Below are 25,427 nucleotides of genomic sequence, written 5' to 3'. Positions count from 1 at the left end.
CATACAAATCGGACTATACGAACGGTCTAACCCCGCTTACCCCGCATAATGCCCCTCTAGGCTCTTTTAGTAGGCTTGATTGACAAATATCTCGGATATCATAGGCGATAAGTGCTATCGAGCCGTAAGCTGACAAGTTATACGATCAGTAATTGTGTCGCTCGCATGTCCCGTGAGTAGATGTTCATAGTGGTGATATTCACGGCAGTTCTAAGGGGAAGAAATGCTCTGAGTAACTCGGGCTATAATTTTTGATGATAGTTCATTAAAACCACAACTAAAATAACAAATAATAATTTCCATCGGCCTGAAAGCTAGTATTAGTTTCTCAATTTTAAATAACCCTACTTCATAAACCCAATATAAATCTTAACAGAGACGAAATAGGCAAAAACGTTATTCGACAGTTATAGCTAAATCATCCTATTAAATTTAAGCTTTGTCGTTTCGCCCCTACCGGTATTCCGGCCCAGCTGATACCACGTGATACCACGCACGCGATAGATCTTATCGTGGTGATGGGCCGATAGGGATAGCTCGCTCCGTATGATTTGGAATTTGCCAACGAAGCCAATTTCGTCGTCTGAGGTGAGACGCGTTGGAGCTTACACGTATTTTTATGGACCGTGTCAGCACTAAATACCACCAGCGGCCTGTCAAATCACGTTTCTGCCAAGCCTGCCACCCCTTACCTCGTGCTATTGGAAGCTTATGATCCTTTGGGATTCAGCACTTGGATGGTCTGGAAGCGTGCTGGGGTATAGCTCACCGCGCTAAGCCCGCGTTCGTATGCTTTATATAGGGATTTCGTTGAGGAGTTTGACGTACATCTTCAGAAAACTTGTTGGAGTATTGGTATGCCACCAATGGTAATCTTGGATTACTCACGATCAGCGCCATTGGTCTATATGAGATGCAAAGGATCAGCTTCAGCTCCTTAAATTAATGTAAACTGTCGACGCCATGGCATTCAAACTAGGTGGATCCTATTCTCAGCCGCCCATAACATTGCCATTGACGAAGCTGTATTTAAGGCAAGTGCATCCCGTCTGCAATGTAGGTTTCCGTTTGACATCTTCCTCACTCTGTTGGCCCTACCTGCTTGTCGATTCCTATTCCGTCTTCTGGTCTCTTTTGCAAACCAACACCCCCCCTTGCTCTCTCATAATGGCCGAAATATGGGCGGATCAGCCCTTCAAGATAATCCCAACTATGGTGATGAGAGATGTGAAGGTTAACCCGACTGTGTACCATATTGCAAACGAAATGGTGCTTGCCCATAATGCCATGATTCGCTCCTTGAACGCGATGTATCTGCAGGCGCCGTATCTCAAATCAGAGGCTGATAGCGGTGACCTCCTCTTATATGCCAAATTTTGGTAGGTACCCCGACTCAAAGATGTGGAATGGCTTCTGACTTAATAGGATCGAATGGATTCACGTACGGTTCTCCCCGTCTCGGTGAAAAAGCTCTGTATTGACAGTCCCTAGCATCACCATGAGTGTGAAGAAGAAATCCTATTCCCCGGCTTCGAGCGCGAGTCTGGCGTCGAGGGAATGATGGCTGCCAACGTCGTGCAGCACCACGAGTTCGCCCCAGGCTTCGACATTTGGGTGAAATACGTCAAGGACTGCCTGGACGCCAAATCCGAGGAGCGCTTCGAAGCCGACAAATTCCGCCAGCTCATCGACGGGTTTGCGCCGAAACTGACGCTGCACTTGGCAGATGAGATCCCAACTCTACTCTCGCTGGACAAGTATGACGAGAAGAAAATGCACACGGTCTATATGGAGTTCGAGAACGTGATAAAGAATGCGGATTTCAAGAAGGTATGTGTTCTAGCAAGCTCTTGGAATACAACAGTATGATCTGTACTGACCGTTTATAGGACGAGCTATATCCGCTTGTCGTTGGATCGCATGACAAGGGATTTAAAGGAGGCGAAAAATTTCCTCCAGTACCGCAATTCGTGATATATCTAGTTGCTTACTGGCTATCCAGGAAGTATCGGTCAGTCTGGAGATTTAACCCTTGCGATTTCTTCGGAAAGAGACGGCCGCTCTTCTTTGGTCCAACCTTGGAGGGTCAATGATATGTATTTCCGTGGCGAAGCCGTCGATCTTTTGGAGGCAAATGCAGTGTATGGAGTGGCCTAGTTTGAAGGGTTGATCTTGCTCAAATTTAGCAAGGGATTTGAATCCTCCATTTCTGGTGATGGCGCAGGTTTGTATGTACTGTATGTAGTTCAGCGTTTGACAATACCAACATCCTCATTATATGAAACATCCGCTAGCTCCTTCCCCTCCTAATTCCCACTTGGCTCACCGAGACCATGACCTTCCTAGCAAAATAGCCGCTATAAATAATATATTGTATGTGCATACTCTCCAGCCCAATTCCAACCCCGGATTGGGCCGTCAGTGGATATGCGGCACAGCACATCGGCCCCAGGAACGTGGGTGGTAATAAATAGATTTAGCGCACGGAATGGCGTGTTGGGGAAGTGAGTTTGATAGGATCGCTGTCGGGTATTAGCAAGGAACTACAAGGAACTGATGTTCGTTGCGGGTCGCTGGCGGAGGGGCTAGTTCGCACACAGCCTTATCTGCCTACTGTGAGTCCTCTAGCAGGGCTATGAATACTTGGCAGCGAGAAACAACGACGGCAGTATATTTCCCTCTCCGCGTCTCTACCACTATTCTTCATTCTTTCGTCCTCATTCTCGTTCTTTTAATTTACCTGCATACAAGACCTTGGCATACGTGCGTGGGCTTGGTGTGCAACATCTCGACGAACACGACACTCGTTTACCAGCTCATCCTCTACCCCGCTCAGAAACCGAACCCCAAAATACAGTCCGACTCCATAATCCACGATGGGCGACGCGGAAGAACCACAATTCCAGACGCTGGCACAGCGAATTGCTGCCTTGAAGCAGTCACAAGCAGCAGACCAAAGCGGTCTATCACAGAATGGCCCAGCACCGAGTCAGAACAACACCGTGGCGCTTGTTGGAAAGCGACCTCCTCCTCCACCAGTCCCGAAACCCTCCCGCCCTCTGAACGACTTTCGAAGCAATGCAGTTCCAGCTATTCCGACAGCTAATAGAAATATCGGAAACGAGCCTGCTGCACCAAAAGACGTGTTACCACCGCCAGTGCTTGATCGCGAGTTGAAGGAGCGGAACCCTCGACTGTCCGAACGAAACCTCAAGAAACCCCCACCACTTCCATCGCGGAAGAGCTCACAACAATCGCTGAACTTGCCAGCTCTGCCAGCAAGACGACCTTCGGAACAATTAGTTGTGCGAAAGGCCTCGAACGAATCGTTTAGGTCGAACTATTCTACACAATCTGGCTTCTCGTACGGTGGCAGCAAATCGAGTGCATCGTCTATTGATACGAACGCTGTACGGAAACTGCCGCCGCGATTGGATGAGGCCCCTTTGCCTGTTTTGCCTCCGTCGCGGAGAGAGCAGGCGGAAGAGAAGGCACGGCTAGCTGCTCGGGGACAATTGACTTCCACCCAGTCGTCCCCAGCCATTCCCCGGATTACGCGTCAAGGCGAGAACGAATCCTCTCGCCCTGCGTTACCATCACGGCCTAGTCAGGCACCGGCATTGCCATCGCGATCACGGTCTAATGTACGGGGATTCCGTGATGAAGACGATGCACCTCCACCTATGCCAAGGCGACCTGCCACAAGCGCAGGAAGAGATGGAGCACCACCGCCTATGCCAAGTCGGCCATCCGGAAATACAGACTCGGCACCACCACCTATCCCGTCATCTTCGAAGCCATCGATGAGACAGATAGATGCTATCAAAGCTAGGCAAGCTACCACTTCTTCGGACGAAGTTTGTCTGATTTGCCGTGACTTCTCTGGTCCGGATGAAGTGGCGGCGAAGTACCCTCGCCAGTCTCTACCTAGAGGGAATAGCATAGACTATCTAGCTGATGGCCTATGTGGACCATTTACATCTCACACCGACAAAGCCCGGGCAATCTTCATGTGGTGTCATCTCAACATAGACTACGACGTCGACGCCTTCTTAGGGAACCGCGTCAAGTCCCAGACCCCCGATGAAACCATTCGGAAAGGTATGGGTGTCTGCGAAGGTTACGCCGGTGTCTTTGCCGCCATCGCTGTCCGAGCTGGCCTGGAGTGTCTTGTCGTTGGAGGCCATGGTAAAGGATACGGTTATGTGGCTACTGGGCCAGGACAACGGATACCACCTGCGAATCCCACGGGTCATGCATGGAACGCGGTGCGGATCGATGACGGAGAATGGAAGCTTTGCGATCCATGCTGGGGCTCTGGTGCTCTGGGTGGAGATAACAAGTACCACCGTGCATTCACAGCTACGCAATTTACAGGCACTAATGAGGACTTTGGCCTTAAGCATTTCCCGACTAATAAGGCACACTTTTTCCGTGCAGACAGAAGAGTGCCGACTTGGGAAGAGTATATTCTTGGGCCTCACCGAGGCGTAGAGACTCTGAAGATATATAACACGGAAAACCATGGCATTGACAAGGCGACTATTCTGCCGCCGTTGAAAAATATCGAGCTCAATGATGGAGATTCAACACGATTCCAGTTTGCAAGACTGTGCCAACATTGGGACTTTGAGAGGCACGGAGGAGCGAAGCCATACCTACTAGCCATTAAAATCGGCGGCACGCATGCATATGCAGAGGATTTAGTGCCGCTGGAGAGGGACGACATGTATTGGTGGGTGGATATACCACACAGGCAGTTGGGCAGCCCGGGAGAGACAGTTAAGCTCTACGCGATTGACACGATGAACGGGCAAGACGCACGTGGCATGACAAAGAGAGAGTTCATGGAGCGGAGGAAGACGAGCGGCATGAGCTTTGCGGGCGTGGCAGAGTGGGAACTCGTGTAACGCAAGTTGTGTCCGGCATGTTCACATGGCATTGGAGCAGTTTGGTGGAACGCTGACACAGCGATATGCATAGAGCATAGGACAAAGAGGCTGAGGGATGGAGCCTGAGAGATGGGGGCCGTGGGTGGTATTCAGATATGCTGATACCCGAGACACGGCGCTCAGCTCTCCCCATGATTACGATAATATAAACGAATCCATGAATGCAAACGAGGACGGATTGAGGGCGCTTGCTATAGTATTGTCGGCGTTGTGTAACGTTTAGTTGGGTTCCTATGTTGATATAGGAGACAATCCCATCCACGTTTGTTAAATCTATCACTTCTGTTTACGAAAGATCTACACTACAGTAAGGTCGTAACTACAGTTGAATATAATATTTTAAATCGCAATACTGAGCAATGAAACTCTACCGTAGTAGTAACGATTTTCGTGCAAGTTCAATGTGTTTCATGATGAGTAATGGAGGTGTGCGTTGGCCCGTACAGCACCATTCTTGGCAGCTGTTGGATTCGTCGTCTTTGTCTCCAACCATGCAGGAGACCTACTTCGTTCCAAGCTCAGCCTTGTCTGTCCACCTCGCCCTCCACCTTGGCTGGTTGAAATAAAGGCAGCCATATTGACTTCCAGTCAACTACCATCAACTTCACTACCTAGACTGGCTGTTTTATTTTACGTCTTTCATCTTTTGCACAGTTTCTAAAGTCCTCTCGGTAGCTCAACCGCCTTCCAAAGTCGGCTGTGGTTACTGGTGGATCATAGCTTCCCGATCTGCCAACCGGACCTCCTACCAAGCGCGCACCTCAACCTCAAACATCCCCACGATGCCATCGTTGAAACAAGCACGGAGCAAGAGAGCAACCCCCATAGCCATCGTCTCCAACAAAGGGCCCTGGTCGCAATGGCACGATCTCAACAACATTGAAACCAACTCTCCACCCCCGACAGCCTCTGCCACCGCCATGAGCTTCGCCGACCCCATAGCTGCGCCCGAGGCGGGCAGCGCCGAGCAAGCGCCCCGATCATTGACCTTTTTCGATCTCCCCTCGGAAACACAGAATGGGATAATCAAGCAGGTGAGTTTATCCCCGCCGATTAATTTATCACGGCTTGGGCGCCCCGCTGTGGGTCGGGGTCCACGTACAATCTGGGGATCGTGGGGCAGATGGGATGGCTAGCTGACTGCGTGCCGCGATAGTGTACCGCGCCCGACTTGATATCGCTGTCTCTCGTCTCGAAGCACTTTCGCGATCTGGCGGCGGCGCAGATCTATCGAAATTTCCATATCATATTCCCGGATGAGGACGATGGGACTTACGAGTCGGATATGGATGGGCTGGCGGCTGGGCTGGACACGCTTGTTACGAGCGAGTACGACTATGCGAGATACCTGAAGGAGATTGTCCTCGAGAGCCTGAGTGGAGGTGCGAAGGGAGAAAAAGCCTATAGGCACTATACCAATGATGTGAGCTGCGGAAAGTTCATGAATACGCTGTTTTTGTTGACGCTGCGGAAAGCGAAGGCGTTGGAGACTTTTAAGTAAGGAAGCTCTCATACGTCGCCCAGGGTTCGCCGGTGACTAACATGCTGTATAGGTGGGATGTACGCGTTGAATTGAGTCGGCCGGTCTACAAGTCCTTACATAGCATCCCGGCGTTGCAGCACCTATATCTTCGTATGCATTCGGGACAGTCGCTGTACCAACGACCACCACCATTGCAGTCACTCAAATTTGTCCCTGATGATACAGTCGGTGATACTATCGAAGTTTCGAAAGCCATTAGGGAGGGTTCCGAAGCACAACCTACGAAGATGACAAACGCCGAGGCGAAGGCCATTCTTGCCTCGCGGGCGACCGAACTGAAAACAGATCACGGTCCGCCTACAATATCGGGATTTAAGAACCTGAAGACTCTATCTATCCTCGACATGGACAGTTTGGAGTATGTCAAAGAGATCAAGGCTTGCATTCATAACTCATCTTCAACATTAAACAAACTGCAGCTGTCGTTTTCAGAGGCCCTGGCAAGGAAGGCGCGGAAACCACCTCCTGCTGACGACACGGGCGACGAATCGGACCAGGAAATCGATGAGTTTGGCAATATGATCCCGCCTCCACCTGCTGTAGCGTCTCCTTCCACAGATGACGCTTCTGGTCCAGCCAAAGCATTCCGGGCAGTTGAAGCGAAGCAGGCACAGGAAGCTGTGTTAGCTCAAATTTTTGGTCTAGAATCGAAGCCGAAGGAGCTGCCGGGCTCGGATGCGAGCGATGAAGAAAAGAAATCCGGTGCTGGCATGGACGAAACTGTGAACTCATTTATCAATGAATTCGCGGTACTGTCGAAGAAGTTGATGGGTGCTCCAGGCATGTCTGATCTCACTGCCGAACAGAAAGAATTTATGAAGGCCGTTGAGAAGGGGGCTAAGAAATACTTGAAGGGCAAAAAGGGGACTCTGGGTGGGAAGTCTGGTAAAGTTGGGTCGGACGAGGAGTCGACTGCTGGAAGCGGAACTGAGAAGGCCACACCGGCGTCGTCCGATACTAGTGACGCTGGAAAAGCAGACGAGGAAGATAAATCCAAGAACACGGAACCCGAACAAAAATATGTCGGCATGTTTGACAATGAGGGTAAAAAAGATCCCAAGGCGCACCAATCTACCACCGACAGCCCTCACCCGGATGATATTGATGTTTGCGAGCCAGAACCTGATTCCCAAGATGCGGATGAGTCAACTTCAGAACCTGTGGCAGAGGAGACAGCTGGTGAGATTCTGACCACAGACACTGAAACCAAGGAGTCTAAAGACTCGTCAGCACCGGCTACACTTGAACCTGACGAGAAAGTCCATCGAGAAATCCTTGAAATAGCACTCGCAACGCGAGCGCTTAAAGGATTCCGGTTTAACAATCTTGCGATCGACTCGCTCCAATACATGGTGATAAAGGAGGCTGCCGAAGCACATAACCGATCACTGGAGGAGAAGGATAATACCATGAGCGACTACGTCCGTAAAACTCGTGGATTGACTCTGAAGTCATTATCGATATATCTCATCCCCATCAAGACGTCTGTGCTGTCAAGGGCTGTTGATCTCCATGTCCTGAAGCGCATCTCACTGCTCAACGTCGGATCTCAAGCACCCTTCTGGAACTACCTTGCGAAAGAGAACAAAGTTTCCCCTTTGCCTTTGTGCAAGATCCACACCGACAACGTCACTCTTCCTTTCCTCAAGTTCGTGAATCAGTTGGAAAACCTGGTGGAGCTATTCATCCTGGAGCGCTCCACGAAAAGTTCGGAGTACAGCTTTGCGCCCAAGACTATGGTTACGAGTGATAATATTCGGCGTTATGTCATCAAGAAGCACGCTTCTTCGCTGAAGAGACTGGCTGTCAAGAATGAAAATGACTATACGTGGGATGCGAATGTGAAGTTTTTGGAGTTGCTTTGCCGGAAAGGAAAGAACCTGGAAGAGCTTGGTATTAGCTTTGCATCTCCTGCTCTGGTATGTTATATTTCCTTTTTGATGCTTCGTCTCAATTGGTGCATCTGTCAGATCTTCACGAACATTTAACGAGCAATCCTAACATATTGTATAGCATACTTTCAACCAATATCTTCCAGGCTTGGTCTCTCTCAGAGCACTCCATATAATAAACTTCCGCAACGATGACACTTGTCATTGGGTTATGCGTGAGATCCCCAGGTTTATTGCCGATGCCTTGTCAAGCCACCCCCGCATGAAATTGGAATACTTGGCTCTAGGTAACACCGTGGGTCGACTCGCATGGAAGGTCAAACCTGCACCCAAATCCAAGGATAAGGGGAAGGGTAAAGCCACCATGTATACAGGTAACACAATCATAGAGGAGAAGCAGGACGACAGCAACACTGACGATAGTGATGAGGAGGATGACACTGCTCCTGGTCTGAAGCTCGAGACCGTTGACTGCGGCCGGTTCTATGACGTTCTGGGCGTGCGTATGTGGAAGAAGGAGGTGCTACTGGGCCGTTTGTGACAACGACAGTTTGGTGGTCATAGTCCGCCGCCGCCACCGCCTGGCTGGTAAGATGTGAGACGTGGGGAGTCGTGAGATGACTGAACTGCCATGGTTTCCCAACTCAGACAGGCAAAGGAAAGGCAAAGGGGGAGATTGATAATACGAACACAATTTGGCGCGAGTATTAGATGTTTTTATTTTCTACGACGGAGCAAGATAGCGAGGATGATTATTATTGGGACATCAAAGCACACATACCCAGGCTGACGTATCCTTCTTTTGGGCGAATGGCAAGCGAATTTGGCGCGAGAGCATGGACTGGATTTGCTTTTTTCTTAGGGGAACGGGGGACTGGGCATTACATACTAGGTTTAGGACCAAGGTAGAAGAATTTATCAAGGGATTTTCCAGTCACTTCGAATAATATCATTTTTATTCCAACTAGGTCACGGGATCTGATTCTGGACGTGTTTGCGGTAAGCGGCGAGACTATTTTCCGGTCTGGGGTAGCGCGGGTGGGTAGCGCAAGGCTTCCGATGAACTTTTATGCGCCGCCGTCGTAAAAGCCTGATGTTCAAAGGCTCGGTCTCCCTCAGACGCCAATACTACAGTCTCTTTCAATCGTCCCTCAGCGAATTTACAATGGGTCGCGGAGGCAAAAGAGTAAGTCCACACATGCAATTGGCGATTCTAGGAAAACTAATTAACCTCTCCCTAGGGCGGACGTGGCGGTGGCAGAGGCAAAGGCCGTGGAGGTGGGGGTGGTGGTCGCGATAGTCGCGATAACCGTGTGAGCTACGATAAAATCGACAAGACCAACGAGAAGTTCGAGCGGTACTATGATAGCATCATTGAGCTGCCGCAGGAGGAGCGCGTCGAGTTCTGGGCGGCGCTGAGGAGGGACTTGCCTAACAGCTTCCGCTTCGCGGGGTCCAAAGGGTATGTAGTTTTTTACCCTTCTTTAGTTTGGGTATATGTGCTAATATTGGATGAAGACATGCCTTGGCTGTGCAGAAGCAGCTTCGTGAGCGCTACATCCCAGAGATCACCAAGATCGAGCATTACGATGGCACGGCCGTCGAGGCCCCGCAGCCAGTCCCCTGGTACCCTGATGAGCTCGCCTGGTGGATGACAACGCCGAAGAACGTCGTGCGACGCTTCCCGCCCTTTGCGGCTTTCCAGAAGTACCTGGTCTCCGAGACCAGCGTCGGAAACATCAGCAGGCAGGAGGTCGTCAGCATGATTCCCCCGCTTCTCATGGGTATTGAGCCCGGTATGACTGTTTTGGATATGTGCGCGGCGCCGGGAAGTAAGGCGGCTCAGCTTTTGGAGATGGTTCATAAGGGGGAGGAGGCCAGGATACGCAATGCTCTGCGCCTGCACGCCACGGAGGACGGGAGAGAGATCAGCCCTGGTCTCGACGTTGTTGGTGATGAGGATTTGAATGTCGACTCTGAGGACTTTGGCAGGGCTACGGGCCTCCTCATTGCCAACGATTCCGATTACAAGCGCAGTCACATGTTGATTCATCAGCTTAAGCGCCTTTCATCCCCGAATCTGATTGTTACCAACCACGACGCTACGATTTTCCCTTCGATCAAGCTTCCTTCGACCAAGGAGGACCCGGCCCAGAACCGCTACCTCAAGTTCGATCGCATTCTTGCAGATGTGCCATGCTCCGGAGACGGAACGTGCCGCAAGAACCCCAACCTGTGGCAAGATTGGAGCCCTAGCAATGCTCTTGGTCTCTACGTCACTCAAGTCCGCATTCTTGTTCGTGCTCTTCAGATGCTCAAGGCTGGTGGACGAGTGGTCTACTCTACCTGCAGCATGAACCCCGTCGAGAACGAGGCAGTTGTTGCCTCGGCCATTGAGCGCTGTGGTGGATTGGAGAAGGTCCAGCTGATCGACTGCAGCGACCAGTTGGTCGGACTGAAGCGCAAGGAAGGTCTCAAGAAGTGGACCATCATGGATAAGTCTGGTAAGGTTTGGGAGGACTGGCCATCTGTCGAGGCTGAGAACCAGAAGAGCGGCGCCAACCACGCCACGGCTCGCCTTGCTGAGGGCATGTTCACTCCAACTGGCGAGGCGGCCAAGATTCCGCTTGAGCGCTGCATGAGAGTGTACGCGCATCAGCAAGATACCGGTGGTTTCTTCATCACCGTTCTCCAGAAGATGACCGAATTCAAGGCAAGGCCTGAATCTGAGGCCAAGAAGTCGGAGCCAAAGCCTGCTGTTATCAGCATCGTCGAGGAGATCGAGGCTCAGCCAGAACCAGCCCCAGGCGCAAACGTGGCTCCCAAGATCGAGGCTGCTGATCTCCTTGAGGGTTCTACATCAACCGACCTGGAGGATGCAAACGTTCCCGCTGTTGCTCGCGAGAACCAAGCCAGCGACAAGCCAGATGCTACTCTCCCAGCTAAGCGCGCCTTCGATGACAGCGATGCCGCCCCATCCTCGCCAAAGAAGGCGAAGATCGAGAGCAACGGCACCGAAGTTGAGGCCATGAGCCTCGACAACCGCCAGGTTCACTTCCCCCCACCCCCAGGCGCCGAGCTCGACGCGACCACTCGCCCCGGCGACCTGCGCTCCGAGACCACCACCCCCGCCGCCACAACCTCCCTCCCCGCACCCGTCAAAGCCAAGGGCCGCAACCAACAGCAGTTCGAGGAGCCATTCAAGTACATCTCCGGCGACCACCCCGAAGTCCAATCCATCGAGGAATTCTACAAGCTCTCCCAGCGCTTCCCGCGCGACCGCTTCATGGTGCGCAATGCGCTCGGCGAGCCCGCGAAGACGATCTACTACACCTCTGCCCTGATCCGCGACATCCTTGTCGAGAACGAGGGGAAGGGTATTAAATTCATCCACGGCGGCGTGCGTATGTTCATGAAGCAGGATGTCCAGGGCGAGGGCGTGTGTCGCTGGCGCATTCAGTCAGAGGGTATGCCCATCCTCGAAGGCTACGTCGGCGAGGGCCGCGTAGTGCGCCTTTACAAGCGCGCCACCCTGCGTAAGCTGCTGGTGGAGATGTTCCCCAAGGTTACGGATGGGTGCTGGAAGGAGCTTGGGGAAATCGGGGAGCGCGTCAGGGATATTGGGATGGGATGCTGTGTGCTCCGTATTGAGCCTAGTGATGAAGAAGACGGGTTTAAGGAGAGGATTGTGCTGCCGCTGTGGCGCAGCTTGCATAGTTTGAATTTGATGCTGGCGAAGGAGGATCGCACGGCGATGTTGTTGAGGATATTTAACGAGAATGTGCCGTTGGTTAATAATCATCATCCGGCGACGAGGGCGGCGGTGGTGGATGCGGCTGTTGCGGAGGCGGAGGTTGCTGAGGCGGAGACGGAGGCGGAGGCGGCGAATGGCAATGGCGAGGTGGTAGAGAAGAGTGAGGATGTTGAGATGGATGCTGCGGAGGCGCCTATCGAGACGGAGGCGGGTTCGGATCAATTGTAAATGTCTTGGGGGCATTGTACGCATAGAGTAAAAAGGCGTTTTCATCAATAGCTTCTGCGATATAAAGGAAATAACATTCAACTGCAATAATAGGAATCTCATGGCTATGCAACTGTGACTCCGTTGATTTAAACCGTATGTGGTTCGCCTGATTAATGACATCTATCATACATTATATACAAATTTATGGTACTGTACAATATCGTACATCTATCCCCCATCCTTCCTTCCCGGCGCGGTCTACGCATTAAGCATACCCACAACCAACTTCGTGATCCCATCAACCCCATGCCCATTAATGGCAGAAATAGGCAACGCAACCAAGTCCTTGACATACCCATCCTTCTGCCCACTAGGATGCTCCTCCTCCCCCTTCGTAACCCTCTCCAAATACTCTTTCAACTTAGCATAATTCTCCTGCGACCCCTCCAAATCCGCCTTACTCGCCACCACAAACCAAGGTTTACTCGCAATCCCCCCGGCATCCTCGCTACGGGGTACTTTATCGTGATAGCTCGAACCACGAGGCTCGTCCTCGTCCTGGCTAGGCTGCATGGGGCTCCATTTCACAATCTGTTCTTTCTTCTCTTTCGCGGCTTCCTCTTCGATCTTCATGCGCTCGTACATCCCGACTTCGCGCCAGAGGGATTTCAGCGCTGTCACGGCGTCGCCGGCGGCGAGGTCGATTACGAATGCGAGGACGCGCGCGCGCTCGACGTGGCGCAGGAAGGAGACGCCTAGGCCGCGGTCGAGATGCGCGTCTTTGACTAGACCAGGGATATCCGCAATGGTGTAATTCGTGCGTGGCTCGCCGGTCTCGTAGCTTGACACGGTCAATGGGCGGCCCTTGTGGTTGTCCAGCACCACAGTTCCGATGTTAGGCTGTAGCGTCGTGAAAGCCCAGTTGCCCACGCGGGCGCGCGAGTTGCTGACTGCGCGCAGAAGTGTCGATTTGCCTGCGTTGGGTAGCCCGACGAGTCCTACGTCTGCGAGTAGCTTCAGCTCGAGCTCGAGTGTGATATGCAACCCCTCAGAGCCCTTGGTGGCGTACTTCGGGCGCGAGGCACCCTGGGACACGAAATGCGGGTTTCCGAGACCGCCAACGGCGCCGGCAGCAAGGAGAATGGGTTTCTCCATCGGCTGGCTAAGGTCTAGGTTTATCGGAGCCATCTCCTGCGCAGAAGCAAGATGAGAGCGGCGCGCTTTCGGGAGACTCGGGAAGTCAGCAGTTGCAATATCTTCCGGCGTAATGGCCGGGTAAAGCAGCCACTTATCGCGATCCCATTTATACGGCCCAGCATGCTCGCGCACCTCCCCCTCCGGCGCATCACCCTGGAACTGCAATTTCAGCTCCTCATTCGAGACCGGGTCCACGCGCTCGATCTCGCGAATCACAGTGCCGACAGGGACCTGGATGACGACGTCGTCGCCGCGCTCGCCGCCGCGGGTCTTGCCTTGCCCGTTCTTGCCGCGCCCGGCTTTGATGATGTTGCGGCGCGCGAGCTTGTGCAGAGAGGTCTCCCCCCGGACGGCTTGGATGTAGATGCTACCCCCGTAGCCGCCGTCGCCGCCGTTGGCGGGGCCGGCGGCGATGTATTTTTCTTTCAGGAAGGAGATGCAGCCGTGGCCGCCGTCGCCGGCGTGGAGGTGGACGGTGGCGCGGTCGGAGAAGATGGTGCGGCCGTAGTCGGAGGGTGGGGGGTTGAGGTGCGAGATGGGTTGGTTATTGAGGTGCACTGGGACGCTTGAGAGAGGGTCGGAGTCTGCTGAGAGGGCTCTGGGGGTTGTCGAGAGGTGTCGGGGGGGTTGCTGGCGGGAGAAGCATTTTTGAGCCAGGCGCGGGAGGGTTCGAGGAGTCGTGGTGCTGCAGAGGAAGGGATAGAGGAATGGCGTCAGAGTCCCAGAGGCTGTGGGACATCGAGGCGGCATGGTGAATGGGGAAGGAGCCCCTTTGGTTCACTCACTGGTGAATGTGGAAGGAGCGTCGTCGTCGCTCTCCTCGTTGGACTTTTTGATAGAGGCTGCGGAATAAATAATCTCGGCCACCGTATATTCTAGGACCATGGTGGTTTGGCACTAGTAGTGATTGTTAGTAGCGCACCGTAGCGTACCGTAGCGTATTATCTGCCCTGAGTACGCTACAACTACGCTACAACTCCCTACAATTCCCCCTAAACCAATCACAATGCTCCATTAAATCTATTATCTACCACAGAGCCTCGCCCAATACACAATACACACTACCCCCTTCTGTCAGATATAAAAGACGGGCATCATTGTTATACTTCCATATATTAGCTATATATTATATTAACCATATATGCCCATATATAGCCCACAATATACACATATACCGCACTGCGTGCGTGTCAAGCTGGCTGGCCCAATTCCCTCGGCAACCCACCACCTCCACAGTCAACAATGGGGCGCTGGGCTGGACTACCTGACTGACCTAACAACCTGACCTGAACCCCTCAAAGTGCCCTGCCCGACTCGTCCAAAACCAAAAACCGATGCGTGTATCCGCGTCTTAGCTGCATAAGACGCATGAGACCGCTTCTTTGACCGGCCGTCGAATAGAGCCTTGGTCCAATTGAATGCACCTCTCCCTTCTCTTCCTTCTGCCGGTTCACCAATTCATCCAGAAAATACTGCAGAAGCTTGCCCTTTAACGTTACAATCTGCACACCGCGAGTGGAGAGTGGAAACAACTGACACTCGAGCCACGACAGCACAGCAGCTGCATCTCCTGCATCCGCTGCATCGTCGGCATTCTGTTCTGTCAGCGGTGGGAAAGGGATACAAACACGTAGGAATACCTTCTCTCCTTCTCTTCCTTTCTCTCTTTCTCTTTCTCCGTCTTCTGTTCTCTTATTTTGCCTCTTATCGCATATTACAATACCCATAAATACCTGTTTCAAGCACCGCTCCTTCCCCCCGTGGCTTCACAGTGTCCAGTCGTGTCGCGTTTGCCGACAGGTGCCCATTGTGCTTGCTGGCCCAAACCGCACTGTACCTACCTCACCAAGCAGAGCCGCGTCGCAGTATCTGTGACGTGCAACTCAACTCCCAACGATGCATAATCGAAGGTGAGTTGGCGGCTCCTTCCCAGTCCGTCCAGCAGTATACAAGCCCTCAACACATGAACCTCACTTCACCTCAACCTCACTTCCTTCCTTCCCCCATGGCCCATTTGGCAAACACCACCCGCGCTACACCAATTCCACAACACCCATGCCTCCAATTCACTTGCACCTCTTTCCAAATCTCTCCAGTAGATTCACTTCATTGACTCTCGCCTCCAGAGACCGAGACCCATATCGAGAACGAGAAAAGCCCGAAACCATGGATCCCGACTGTGCGATCTGCTCGTCGCCCGCGCTCGCACAATGCGACTGCGAGGCAAAGGGCCTCGACACCGCTGTCCGCCAGGCTGAGACCCGGATGATGACCACCTTCTTCGCCGACATCCGGTAATACCTCCTCCCCCTTCCAAGAATCGCCCCCACCAGCAACTAACTTACTTCCCTCGCAGAGCCTGGGTCCGCGGCCACGCACAAGACTACATCCTAACGTACTTCAACGTCCTCACCACCCGCCGCCGCGACTCGCACTCAATGCACATCGCGCACCTGACCGAGCGCGCACTCTACTACTACGGCACGCGACCACACCCTACCGAGATCGCCGCCGCCAACGCAGAACTGAAGCGGGGTATTGACGAAGACTGGCGCGCCAGCGTGCAGCGCTACCCCGAGGTCCTCGAGTACTTCTACAGCCTGGTTACCTTCACCCTGCCGCGCGACGACGACTCGGCCGTTAAGGACCCGCCGCTGAGTGCACTGACGGGGGCGAGGATGCGAGAGATGAGCGGGGGAGGAGGGAAGGGGAAAAGGCAGGAGCGTGTGGAGGCCGGAAGGAGCACGCCGGGTCTAGGAAGCATCAGGAGACCACCGCCGCCGCCGAGCAGCGGGTATGCGTATGGTGGACGGTACTGAGGGACTGGAAGATAGGGTGGGAATGTAACGACGATCGATGTCTGTGTGGGCGGGTGGCTGGATTTCTACTTGTTTTGATGTTTGCAATACTCATGTTTTCGCGCTGGGGCGTCTGGTTCGGCATCGGGGAGCATAACATAGCACTGGCGCCATGCGTATTCCACATCTTCTAAATTGCGCAAAGGGATGACACAGGGAGGGAGGGAGGGAGGGAGGTTTTTAAGTCAACGAATCGTCTTACGAGATTAACGACTTTATCACGCATAACATAGCACACGGGTTCACTCAAATTATGATGGGAAGTTAGAAATGTCAAACACGTCTTTTTTTTTTTTTACGAAATTCATGAAATAAGCCAGTTCTTTCCATTATTTTATACGTGACCCGAGACCGGACCCTAGAAAATTATGGATGTGGCCCAAAATAATATATCTCCTCGTTTAAAAAGTATACACAATGCAAGGGATAAAAAAGTCTGAAGTTTCGCAACAAGAGTGGTTGGGAGGGTGGGGGATATCTCCCAAGGATCCGAAAATGCTCGCTGAAAACAAAACCGGATGAATGGGGGGTGTTTTTGATGATGAGTGTAATAGGCGCGCTTTGCTCGAGGGGTGCGGGGGTTGAATCAAAACGCTATGCTTTTTTGAAACTGCGAAAATGACGGGGATGTTGCCATGTTTGGTAGTGGTGAGCGGGAGAAGGGGGTTTACTCCTTGTCCTCGCCGACGGTGACGGCCTTGACCTTCTCGGCGACGTCGGCGACGGTGTCCTTGACGGTCTCGATGGCGGTGGCGACGACGGACTCCTCGGACTTCTTGGAGCCGTTGGTGGCTGGGGCGGAGTCCTCGGCGTCGAGCTTCTCGATGTCTTTCTGGGCCTTGGCGACGTTCTGGGATAGTTAGTTAGTATTTGCAGCAGTTAATGGATGGAATTCGAATGGCATACCTTCTCGGTCTGGGCCTTCTGGTCGGCTCTCCAGAATGCGAGCTTCTCCTGGGCCTTGGCGAGGACGGCTGGGACATCAGCGGCGTTCATTGGGGGTTCAATGCCCATGGCGCTGCAGTCTTCCAAAACAGCTGGTGGGAGGGTGAATTTGCCAGGAGCTGGAGCAGCGGGGGAGGCGGCGGCCTTGCGTCCCTTCTTGCCCTTCTTGCCGCCGGTTCCAGCGAAGTATTCCTCGTCCTCCTTCTTGGCAACCTTCATGCCCTTAATTCCGGAGTCGTCAACGGTGCGCTGTGCCTCGGCGGTGAGTCCACTGGGTGCGAGAAGGGGCTTGGAGGCCTCGTTGGCGGTGCTGGGGTCAAGGTAATGGATCAAGCTCTGGGCACGGCGGATCTCGTCAAGGTAGGCGGGCTCGCTGGCCTCAGCAAGGACCTTCTCGGCACGCTCACGCTTCTTTAGCAGGTTGAATGCCTCTTGCTCGGCCTTTATGCGCTCACGGGTCTTCTGGCGTTGCTCGTATTCGTGGGATTGGAAGGCCTTCTTCGCCTTCCAGTGGTTATCCTCGATGGCGCGAACAGCTTGGTATTTTGCTTGAGATTCCTTGTAGAGATCCTCGCGCTGGGAGCGGAGGGCGTGGATGTTCTTGAAGACCTCGTCTTGCTCGGCCTTGATAACGTCTAATTCGGCTTGGATTTTGTTGTACTCGTCGCTGCGGGCCTTGGCCACTGGGTCGTCGAGCGAGTCCCTGAGAACCTTGATCTTGGCCTTAACATCGTCGATTCCCTTTTGCGAGTCCTCAAAGCCAGCGAAGTTCTTGCGTTGCTTGCGGAGCGAAGAGACCTCGGTCAATGCCTTCTTCTCGTCCACCAGCTTCATCATGCCCCCGTTGACCTGCTTCTCGAGGTGATCAATCTGGCGATCGATCTCATCAACATTCTTGAATGCAACGCGGCTGCGTGCAGCCTTTTGTTCGGCAATTCTGCTCTTCAATTGCTCATCGAGCTTCTTGATCTGGTCAAAGACTTGGTTACGGCCAGCTTTGCCGCCGGCCTGCTCCTTTCTGATCTCGTTGAGCTTCGTCTGGAGCTCTTGGCGTCTCTTCTGGGTAGCAGATGGGGTGCCATCCTTGTTCTTTGGCTGGGCGAGCTCTAACTTTGCTTTGGCAGCGTTCTGGAGAAGGTCAGTCACTGTCCCGAAGAGGAAAGAGCTTGAAGTCGTATAATGACTAATTGAAGCTATGAATAATGAATTGGAGGTCAACATACAAACTTATCCTGGGCAACCTTGTGCTCCTTCTTCGCCTTCTCCTTTGCTGCCTCAAAGGCGGCATCATCAGGCTTCTCTGGTCTCTTCTTCTCGGTGACTGCTAGAACTGAGACCACCGTCTCAGCTGCTGGGGCGGTTTTTTCGGACATAATGATTATTATAAATCAAACCAAGAATATGTAAATGTCTTGGAATAGTAAGAAACAAAGAATCCCACTTTCAGAGCCTTTAAATATTGCCGCAGTCCAAAAGAAAGGGTGCAGCTTGCAGGGTCCCAGAAAGTCAAGGACACTTTTCTCGGAGTGCGCCTACCAACTTTAGAGTCCAAGCGAGTGAAATTCTTAGCGCGGCTGGGGGTGGACTTTGGCAGAACCGCGTGGATTGTCGCCGATTGGCATTCGCCATTTTCAGACGTTCAATTTGATAGTTATTAAAAAATGAAGCCAAAGGAATAAATTAAAGCGATTTTTATTATACGTATAATAAATTTCTATAAATTATTAGTATAAATCTTCAGCTAAACACTGCCCTTCTTCAGATTTTTGGAGCGGCACGAGTAATCTTGATAGCATGTCTGTGCGGTTTTTGGGGACTGTTCACTCGGACCCGCTTTTTGGCTAGCGTGATAGCGGGCTGCATCCTTGCAGCACTATTTTTGTTGCCTCAAAGTTGAAGATCAACAGAAAAGAACTGCAAAATCACACCCCAACACCAACAACTCGCATTTTGACAACTTCATTCAACCTCTGGCTACTTGACCATCGCAATGGCCGACGAAGACCAACAAAAAGCGAGGGATATCGCTGATCGCGAGGTAGCAAGGCTTTGGCGCGCATGGAGGACCGTTCATCAGATGGTCAATGACAGAGTGCGTCGTCGCAGTGAGGAGCTGGCACATCAAATCACTAACAAGGTCTATAGGGTTATGAGCTGAATGAAGATGAGCTGAGCATCTCTCTCGCTGAGTTCAAGAACCGATTCACAAATGACGGCGTTCCGGAGTATGTTTGAGCAGATACGACCCTCGATTTCTCCCATTCAAGCTGACCTAGCCACAGTCGCAAGAAGATGATCTTCACCGCTCGTCCAAGTGTCGAGATGGTCGCGCGATACTCTACTCCAGCAACTGCCGCAAACCCAAACCCACCCAAGGCTGACGTGGGCACGATCTATATCGAATTCCTCGCAGATACCAATGTTGGTATCAAGCAAATGCGATCGTTCGCCCAGGTTCTGTCCCAGGGCAACTTCCACACCGGCATTCTGGTCACGCACGTCCACATCACACCCGCGGCCATGAAGATTGTTCCCGCCGTTGCGTCAGAGACCAGAATCGAGTGCTTCCTGGAACAGGACCTACTCGTCAACATCACCCACCACGAATTGGTCCCGAAACACGTTTTGCTAAGCAAGGAAGAGCGATCCAAGTTATTGCAGCGTTACCGCCTGAAGGACACCCAGTTGCCTCGTATCCAAGTGGGAGACCCAGTCGCCAGATACCTTGGTTTGAGGAGAGGACAAGTCGTCAAGATCATCAGGACCAGTGAGACGGCTGGGCGATATGCCAGTTACAGATTGTGTGTCTGAGTCAGGGCGGTTTCTGTGCGAGCAGTGGGAGTTATTGGATGGCGTTATCAAGGTAGAAAATGCATAGGCGCAGGCGTATAAATACGGCGGAAACGGGGTCAAGCCGCAGTGTATTATACAGTACAATGGACCAATCTTTATAAGAATTTCCGGCACTCCACCGTTTATTTGGGCTTCTGGGAGACTTTGGCTGTACTAGATGATGACCTGTGCTGTCCAATCGAGCAGATCGGCGGGAAACTGTGTTAGACTTCCACGCCTTTTCCCTCCTCGAATAGTGGGATTAAGATATTAATCCAGAGCCGGATACTATACAAGGCTATAGTTCGCAATGTCATTGGGATCATCCAAAATTAAATGCTTATTTTCCAACGTGAAGGATATTATATGACAAGCTGACAAGCTGTATCCATCATCACAAGCTCACCCAAGAAATGCTTATAACCGTAGCGGCTCCCGCCACTACGGGGACCATAACCATACCATGGAAAAACTAAACATATAGACCGTATTTTTCACTTGCAATAATAAATCCTGTTATGTAAAACCTCGTGTATAGATAGTATCTATCAAAAATTAAATGGGCAGCTCACTCGTACAGTACTCTTCCGTGTGGCTCGTCCCATAAAAATACCTCTCATTTGGGCTTGACAAGGCTCTAGCTCAGCCTCGCCCCTGAGCACGTGACGGTCGCGTGTTCCTAGCGGTTGGTGGAGAAAGTTTCCCACTAGCGTCAAAAAAGTCCCAAGAAGTTGTTGGATGGCCAAAGATATTGGCCTCTCTATCAATCATCTGCAACAAATTCCATCCGCCCTCTTCTAATTCCACCCCTTTACCTTCCTTATACGCCCATCAAACAGTGGCATTCGTTCTTTTTACTCTTCACTGTCACATTTTTAGCAACTTAATTCTTTATATCCCCTGAGGGACCTCCAACCTCACCATGCTCAATGTTTGCAGAAGAGGCGCTGCCTCGCTATGCAGAGTTGCCCAGAGTTCGTCGAGGAGCGCACTCCCATTCTCGCGCACCTCTGTCTTTGCCTCCAAGTCGATTCAAATACCGAAAACTGCCATTGCAGCGAGGTTTCTTCACGCCCAGCCTGCGACTCGCTACTTCCACAACGACCAAGAGCAGGTCTTCGATCCCAAAGATGAAATTATCGCGAGGTCAAACGAAGATGTCGAGATCATCACAAAGTTCCAGGAACTTGCGGATAGAGGACATGTCCACCCAGCGATTATCAGGGAAATCACGCAGACGATGGGCCATGAAACCATGACTGATGTGCAACAACTTACAATTGCCGAGACACTGAAGGGAACAGACGTGTATGCACCTCCTCACTTTTGCCACTTTTAAGATAAACGCTAATAACAAACTAGTATTGCGCAAGCAAGGACAGGTACCGGCAAGACTCTAGGATTCCTCATTCCCGTTATACAGAACATCTTAAAGGCCAGCCCGGAACTTGCGGGTCAGGGTCAGAGGATGCGCAGCCCCAGGTCAACCGCTTCGGATATCCGTGCAATTGTCATGTCGCCTACCCGTGAGCTTGCTGAGCAACTCGCCGTCGAGGCCCAGAAGCTCTGCAGAGGCACCGACATCAAGGTTCAGGTCGCAGTTGGTGGAAGCAACAAGAGGGCGATGCTGAACCAAATGCAGCGCCAGGGCTGCCATTTGCTTGTGGCCACTCCAGGACGTCTCAACGATCTCCTGACCGATCCATACAGCAGGGTTTCGGCACCCAATCTTAAGGCCGTCGTCCTTGATGAGGCTGATCGCCTGTTGGACCAAGGTTTCTCCAAGGATATTGAGGCCATTCTCGACCTTCTTCCAAACAGAAGCATCACGGATCGTCAGACCCTTCTCTTTTCCGCCACTGTACCGCGCGAGGTGATGAGCCTTGTGAGGAGCACATTGAAGCCCGACTTCCAGTTCGTGCAGACGGTCAAGAGCGATGAGGCGCCAACCCACGAAAGGATTCCTCAACATGTTGTGTCGTGCAAGGGCTTCGAAAACGTTGCACCTGCCCTCGTTGAGATCTGCACAAAGGAGATCGCAAAGGTCGCACAAGACCCAACCCAACCTCCATTCAAGGCTATTGTCTACTTGCCATCTACCGCGAACGTCACTCTTTACGCTGGCATTCTCGAGTCCCTCAGCCAATCCGATAACGCTCTTTACGGCACTCACCCGCTTCACCCAGCTGAGGTTTCGGCGATGCACGGCAAGCTTACTCAACAGCAGCGTACTCGCGTCTCGGATCGCTTCCGTCGCGCTAAGTCCGCCATTATGGTCTCCTCCGATGTTACCGCCCGTGGTATGGACTTCCCCGGCGTCACTCACGTCATCCAAATCGGTGTTCCCCCCAACCGTGACCAGTACATCCATCGTGTTGGACGTACCGGCCGTGGCGACAAGAGTGGAGTGGGTTACGCACTCTTCACCGATATCGAGATGAACCAGGCTCGCCGCATTCTCAAGGGTCTGCCTATCAAGCCTGATACCACGATTGAGACTTCCCGCATCGACATGACTAAGGATGCCCAGCTTGGAGCTGATGCAGCACAGATTCTTGTCCAGGTCGGCGAGGCTACCAAGCGTGTTTCAAGATACGATAAAATCGCTGCCTTCCAGGCGGCACTCGGCTCGCTCCAATCTATCAGCGATAAGCAGGGCTTGATGGATAGCTTATACCAGTGGACTCGCTACGGATGGGGCTTTGACTCCCCGCCATCGATTGGTCACGGGCTTGCAAACAAGCTGGGCCTGAGCAGAGTTAGGGGATTGGTTTCTGGCCACAACTCGATTGATGATGAGCCGGCACCAAGACCTATGGACGGAGGCAGGTCCGGAGGATTCGGCCGTGGTGGCGGCGGCGGCTTCGGAGGACGCAGCTCTGGTGGCCGTGGTGGTGGTGGTGGCTTTGGTGGACGTAGCTTCGGAGGTCGTGACGGTGGACGTGACGGCGGACGTGGCTTCGGAGGTCGTGACGGTGGACGTGACGGTGGACGTGGCTTCGGAGGTCGTGACGGTGGACGTGACGGCGGACGTGGCTTTGGAGGTCGCGATGGCGGCTCCGGCTACGGCAACGACCGTGGCGGAAGACAGGACTTCGGTGCTTCGTTTTAAGCACCTTGTTTCCTAAAAGGCGGTTCGTTTCGGATCCTGTTATTATAGAAATTTTTGGGGGAGCCCCGTTGGGTTATGGGCCCGGTGTACGACTACCGACGTGTTGTACGATTTGAGGATCTGGGCCGAGATTGAAGAGCACAGTATTGTATCATAGAAGGGATGGATGATTGGGTGGCGCTGGCGTTCTGAATCTGGCCTCGTTTTAACGCATATGGGGGCATTTGCAGAGCGTGGGAAAGCTTTGTCTTTTATATAAACTTGTACGCATAGTATAGTACCGATAATTTGAAAACTCTACTTTATACTATATATCTTATCTGTCACGCGTTGTAATCGTGGTGGTGTCTGTCTCCAAGTCCTCATTCACAAGGCCATCTATAATTTTACCTAACTCCTCAACGCCATATGCTTGCTATCTCTCCTCATTTACATTGATAGAGTTTCCAGACCTATCCTGCGATCTCTTCTCCTTCCGCCGACCTCTTCAAGCTCATTCTCCTTGGTAACACCTTCTACGGTCCACCCATGAAACTCTTCGCATCCCAGATCAAAACCCTCTGATCCCAACTACAACTCGCCGCCCAGCCCTCAGCACCAAACAAGCACCAATCCACACCCGTGACAAACTCTGTATGCGCGTTCATGCGACCCAGCTCGCGGCCAACTCCACCATTCGATCCATCCGTCCAGATACGGCAGCTCATATCATAAGAAGCCGAGAGCAGGACATCAGGAAGATGCGGAGACCACGCAATCTTGCGAATCGCGTACTCATGGCCCTGGAGCAAGGTAAGCGGGGCAGAGTAGTTCCTAATATCGAAGGTACGGATAATGCGATCAACGCCCGCCGTGGCAATGGTGTTGGGGCGATACTTGTTCCAGTCGTGGGTGAGTGCTTCCGAAGGCTGGAAGGCGGTGGGTGGGCGGTTGGAGCCGACGGGTTGGATTTGTGAGACGTGCGGGAGGGGGGTGTGGATGGGGATTGAGGAGACGAGGTGGTTTGCGGCGGAGGTGGGGGTGCGGAGGTCGAAGATGCGGAGGTGGGAGTCGGAGGAGACGGAGGAGAGTATGGACGGGGAGTGAGGGCTGAATGCTGTGGAGTAGGTGCAGGAGTGGGTGGGGAGGGTGGTGAGGGATTGGGGGCGATGTGGTGACCACTGAATATGTTAGTTGGAAGGTTAATCCAAGGGGGGTTGGGGAGCATACAATCTTGATTGTTCCATCCCATGAGGAGGATGCAAAGGTATCTTTGGCGACTAGATTCCAGAATACGGAGAAAACCTCGCGCTTGTGCTCCTGCCACGACTGGACGGGGAATTGTGGGACGGAGATGTCGAAGAGCTTGACTGAGCCGTCGCCGCATCCGACAGCTACTTGGTTCTCGTGCGCTTCCGACCAGGCTGTATCGAAGAGGGAGTCTTGTGTGTCATATCTGTGCGTATTGTCAGTATGAGCTCCGGAAGCGCAATGTCGGGTGGGATGGGCGCGGGGTATCGGAGTGGTCCAGGACTTACGTTTGCTCGGCAACAATGCCATTCGGTGTGAGGTTTAAAATATAAAGTCGGCCATTGCCTACAAGTCCAAAGTTCATAGATGCCGAGACAGCAATCCTAGAATCAAAGAATGGCGAGTATTTTACGGCATAGCCGTTATAGCCTTGCGTTTGGAATTGCAACATATTTGCGGGGTAGGGCTATGCGCCGTGTCGATTTATGTTGGCGGTACTGTCTTTCGGTTCAGTAGAAATAAGGTATCAAGGAAAAGCGAAGTCTAGCATTGTTGTGAAGTAGTCGTATACTCGGAGTGCTTCGTTGTCTGTAGAACCGGCCGGACATGAATATGATTCCACGGCAAGCCAACCGTTCCCCAGTATTGTCGTTATACCGAGGGTGGGGTGGGCGGTAAGACTAACGGGGCGATTCTGCCGTAGCTAACTTGCACGTGATAGCACCAAGCTCCAACTACAGGCCGTTATTTCTAGCTTTAACATTGGAAGTTATCCAACTATGAGAGCAATATTCTCAATATATATACAAAAATTATGAAGTTAGGCCTGAAACCATACTCTTGATCTACGGTGCTACCGTCCCTGGGGTTATTTTTATCAAGCTACCAATAATAAAAATGAA

The 25,427-nt window shown here is 52.3% G+C and overlaps 10 protein-coding genes across 10 annotated transcripts; 7 read left to right on the top strand and 3 right to left on the bottom strand.

The window, feature by feature from the left end:
- The first annotated feature begins 740 nt into the window (after positions 1-740).
- On the top strand, positions 741-2,289 carry VE01_07525 (uncharacterized protein). The gene is made up of 4 exons (XM_018276959.2): positions 741-1,379; positions 1,426-1,441; positions 1,492-1,830; positions 1,890-2,289. The coding sequence occupies exons 1-4, from the start codon at positions 964-966 to the stop codon at positions 2,091-2,093; spliced, it is 975 nt and encodes a 324-aa protein (XP_018128663.2). The 5' UTR covers positions 741-963; the 3' UTR covers positions 2,094-2,289.
- Positions 2,290-2,528: 239 nt separating this feature from the next.
- On the top strand, positions 2,529-5,314 carry VE01_07524 (uncharacterized protein). The gene has a single exon (XM_018276958.2). It carries the CDS (start codon positions 2,877-2,879, stop codon positions 4,908-4,910), a length of 2,034 nt encoding a protein of 677 aa, XP_018128664.1. The 5' UTR covers positions 2,529-2,876; the 3' UTR covers positions 4,911-5,314.
- An 89-nt stretch (positions 5,315-5,403) lies between these two features.
- Positions 5,404-9,321, top strand: VE01_07523 (uncharacterized protein). The gene is made up of 4 exons (XM_018276957.2): positions 5,404-5,986; positions 6,109-6,449; positions 6,506-8,414; positions 8,509-9,321. Exons 1-4 carry the CDS (start codon positions 5,735-5,737, stop codon positions 8,926-8,928), a joined length of 2,922 nt encoding a protein of 973 aa, XP_018128657.1. The 5' UTR covers positions 5,404-5,734; the 3' UTR covers positions 8,929-9,321.
- A 148-nt stretch (positions 9,322-9,469) lies between these two features.
- VE01_07522 (uncharacterized protein) lies at positions 9,470-12,454 on the top strand. Its single transcript, XM_018276956.2, has 3 exons — positions 9,470-9,573; positions 9,629-9,849; positions 9,906-12,454. Exons 1-3 carry the CDS (start codon positions 9,481-9,483, stop codon positions 12,367-12,369), a joined length of 2,778 nt encoding a protein of 925 aa, XP_018128658.2. The 5' UTR covers positions 9,470-9,480; the 3' UTR covers positions 12,370-12,454.
- Positions 12,455-12,473: 19 nt separating this feature from the next.
- On the bottom strand, positions 12,474-14,433 carry MTG2 (Putative GTPase; the record flags this gene model as incomplete). Its single annotated transcript, XM_018276955.2, has 2 exons — positions 12,474-14,276; positions 14,334-14,433. The coding sequence occupies 2 exons, from the start codon at positions 14,431-14,433 to the stop codon at positions 12,610-12,612; spliced, it is 1,767 nt and encodes a 588-aa protein (XP_018128659.1). The 3' UTR covers positions 12,474-12,609.
- A 279-nt stretch (positions 14,434-14,712) lies between these two features.
- On the top strand, positions 14,713-16,568 carry VE01_07520 (uncharacterized protein). Its single transcript, XM_018276954.2, has 3 exons — positions 14,713-15,458; positions 15,675-15,842; positions 15,905-16,568. The coding sequence occupies exons 1-3, from the start codon at positions 15,445-15,447 to the stop codon at positions 16,365-16,367; spliced, it is 645 nt and encodes a 214-aa protein (XP_018128660.2). The 5' UTR covers positions 14,713-15,444; the 3' UTR covers positions 16,368-16,568.
- Positions 16,569-16,684: 116 nt separating this feature from the next.
- Positions 16,685-18,857, bottom strand: VE01_07519 (uncharacterized protein). Its single transcript, XM_018276953.2, has 3 exons — positions 18,575-18,857; positions 17,313-18,479; positions 16,685-17,256 (listed from the first exon to the last, which is right to left on the bottom strand). Exons 1-3 carry the CDS (start codon positions 18,722-18,724, stop codon positions 17,074-17,076), a joined length of 1,500 nt encoding a protein of 499 aa, XP_018128726.1. The 5' UTR covers positions 18,725-18,857; the 3' UTR covers positions 16,685-17,073.
- A 395-nt stretch (positions 18,858-19,252) lies between these two features.
- On the top strand, positions 19,253-20,516 carry RPB5 (DNA-directed RNA polymerases II 24 kDa polypeptide (RNA polymerase II subunit 5)). The gene is made up of 3 exons (XM_018276952.2): positions 19,253-19,443; positions 19,497-19,576; positions 19,634-20,516. The coding sequence occupies exons 1-3, from the start codon at positions 19,342-19,344 to the stop codon at positions 20,160-20,162; spliced, it is 711 nt and encodes a 236-aa protein (XP_018128725.1). The 5' UTR covers positions 19,253-19,341; the 3' UTR covers positions 20,163-20,516.
- Positions 20,517-20,910: 394 nt separating this feature from the next.
- On the top strand, positions 20,911-23,580 carry VE01_07517 (uncharacterized protein). The gene is made up of 2 exons (XM_018276951.2): positions 20,911-21,491; positions 21,546-23,580. Exons 1-2 carry the CDS (start codon positions 21,106-21,108, stop codon positions 23,293-23,295), a joined length of 2,136 nt encoding a protein of 711 aa, XP_018128697.1. The 5' UTR covers positions 20,911-21,105; the 3' UTR covers positions 23,296-23,580.
- On the bottom strand, positions 23,528-25,142 carry PEX7 (peroxisomal targeting signal 2 receptor). The gene is made up of 3 exons (XM_018276950.2): positions 24,813-25,142; positions 24,505-24,730; positions 23,528-24,455 (listed from the first exon to the last, which is right to left on the bottom strand). Exons 1-3 carry the CDS (start codon positions 24,974-24,976, stop codon positions 23,811-23,813), a joined length of 1,035 nt encoding a protein of 344 aa, XP_018128731.1. The 5' UTR covers positions 24,977-25,142; the 3' UTR covers positions 23,528-23,810.
- Between the last annotated feature and the right edge of the window lie 285 nt (positions 25,143-25,427).

The sequence above is a fragment of the Pseudogymnoascus verrucosus genome, assembly GCF_001662655.1.
Source record: "Pseudogymnoascus verrucosus strain UAMH 10579 unplaced genomic scaffold scaffold_34, whole genome shotgun sequence".
NCBI classification, from domain to species: Eukaryota; Fungi; Ascomycota; class Leotiomycetes; order Thelebolales; family Thelebolaceae; genus Pseudogymnoascus; species Pseudogymnoascus verrucosus.
Note: the sequence above shows the minus strand (reverse complement) of the source record. Positions and strands in the feature narration are given on the sequence as shown.

Excerpts from the sequence above, each read along its gene's own strand:
- VE01_07525 (XM_018276959.2), top strand. The coding sequence starts at position 964 with ATGGCATTCAAACTAGGTGGATCCTATTCTCAGCCGCCCATAACATTG. Across the intron at positions 1,831-1,889 it reads AGAATGCGGATTTCAAGAAG|GACGAGCTATATCCGCTTGT; the intron begins GTATGTGTTCTA and ends GACCGTTTATAG.
- VE01_07524 (XM_018276958.2), top strand. The coding sequence starts at position 2,877 with ATGGGCGACGCGGAAGAACCACAATTCCAGACGCTGGCACAGCGAATT.
- VE01_07523 (XM_018276957.2), top strand. The coding sequence starts at position 5,735 with ATGCCATCGTTGAAACAAGCACGGAGCAAGAGAGCAACCCCCATAGCC. Across the intron at positions 5,987-6,108 it reads AGAATGGGATAATCAAGCAG|TGTACCGCGCCCGACTTGAT; the intron begins GTGAGTTTATCC and ends GTGCCGCGATAG. Across the intron at positions 8,415-8,508 it reads GCTTTGCATCTCCTGCTCTG|CATACTTTCAACCAATATCT; the intron begins GTATGTTATATT and ends CATATTGTATAG.
- VE01_07522 (XM_018276956.2), top strand. The coding sequence starts at position 9,481 with ATGTTCAAAGGCTCGGTCTCCCTCAGACGCCAATACTACAGTCTCTTT. Across the intron at positions 9,574-9,628 it reads TGGGTCGCGGAGGCAAAAGA|GGCGGACGTGGCGGTGGCAG; the intron begins GTAAGTCCACAC and ends ACCTCTCCCTAG. Across the intron at positions 9,850-9,905 it reads CGCTTCGCGGGGTCCAAAGG|ACATGCCTTGGCTGTGCAGA; the intron begins GTATGTAGTTTT and ends TATTGGATGAAG.
- VE01_07520 (XM_018276954.2), top strand. Across the intron at positions 15,843-15,904 it reads ACCTTCTTCGCCGACATCCG|AGCCTGGGTCCGCGGCCACG; the intron begins GTAATACCTCCT and ends CTTCCCTCGCAG.
- VE01_07519 (XM_018276953.2), bottom strand. The coding sequence starts at position 18,724 with ATGTCCGAAAAAACCGCCCCAGCAGCTGAGACGGTGGTCTCAGTTCTA. Across the intron at positions 18,480-18,574 it reads AGGTTGCCCAGGATAAGTTT|AACGCTGCCAAAGCAAAGTT; the intron begins GTATGTTGACCT and ends GACCTTCTCCAG. Across the intron at positions 17,257-17,312 it reads AGAAGGCCCAGACCGAGAAG|AACGTCGCCAAGGCCCAGAA; the intron begins GTATGCCATTCG and ends TAACTATCCCAG.
- RPB5 (XM_018276952.2), top strand. The coding sequence starts at position 19,342 with ATGGCCGACGAAGACCAACAAAAAGCGAGGGATATCGCTGATCGCGAG. Across the intron at positions 19,444-19,496 it reads ATCAGATGGTCAATGACAGA|GGTTATGAGCTGAATGAAGA; the intron begins GTGCGTCGTCGC and ends CAAGGTCTATAG. Across the intron at positions 19,577-19,633 it reads ACAAATGACGGCGTTCCGGA|TCGCAAGAAGATGATCTTCA; the intron begins GTATGTTTGAGC and ends ACCTAGCCACAG.
- VE01_07517 (XM_018276951.2), top strand. The coding sequence starts at position 21,106 with ATGCTCAATGTTTGCAGAAGAGGCGCTGCCTCGCTATGCAGAGTTGCC. Across the intron at positions 21,492-21,545 it reads ACACTGAAGGGAACAGACGT|TATTGCGCAAGCAAGGACAG; the intron begins GTATGCACCTCC and ends ATAACAAACTAG.
- PEX7 (XM_018276950.2), bottom strand. The coding sequence starts at position 24,976 with ATGTTGCAATTCCAAACGCAAGGCTATAACGGCTATGCCGTAAAATAC. Across the intron at positions 24,731-24,812 it reads GGCATTGTTGCCGAGCAAAC|ATATGACACACAAGACTCCC; the intron begins GTAAGTCCTGGA and ends CAATACGCACAG. Across the intron at positions 24,456-24,504 it reads GGGATGGAACAATCAAGATT|TGGTCACCACATCGCCCCCA; the intron begins GTATGCTCCCCA and ends TAACATATTCAG.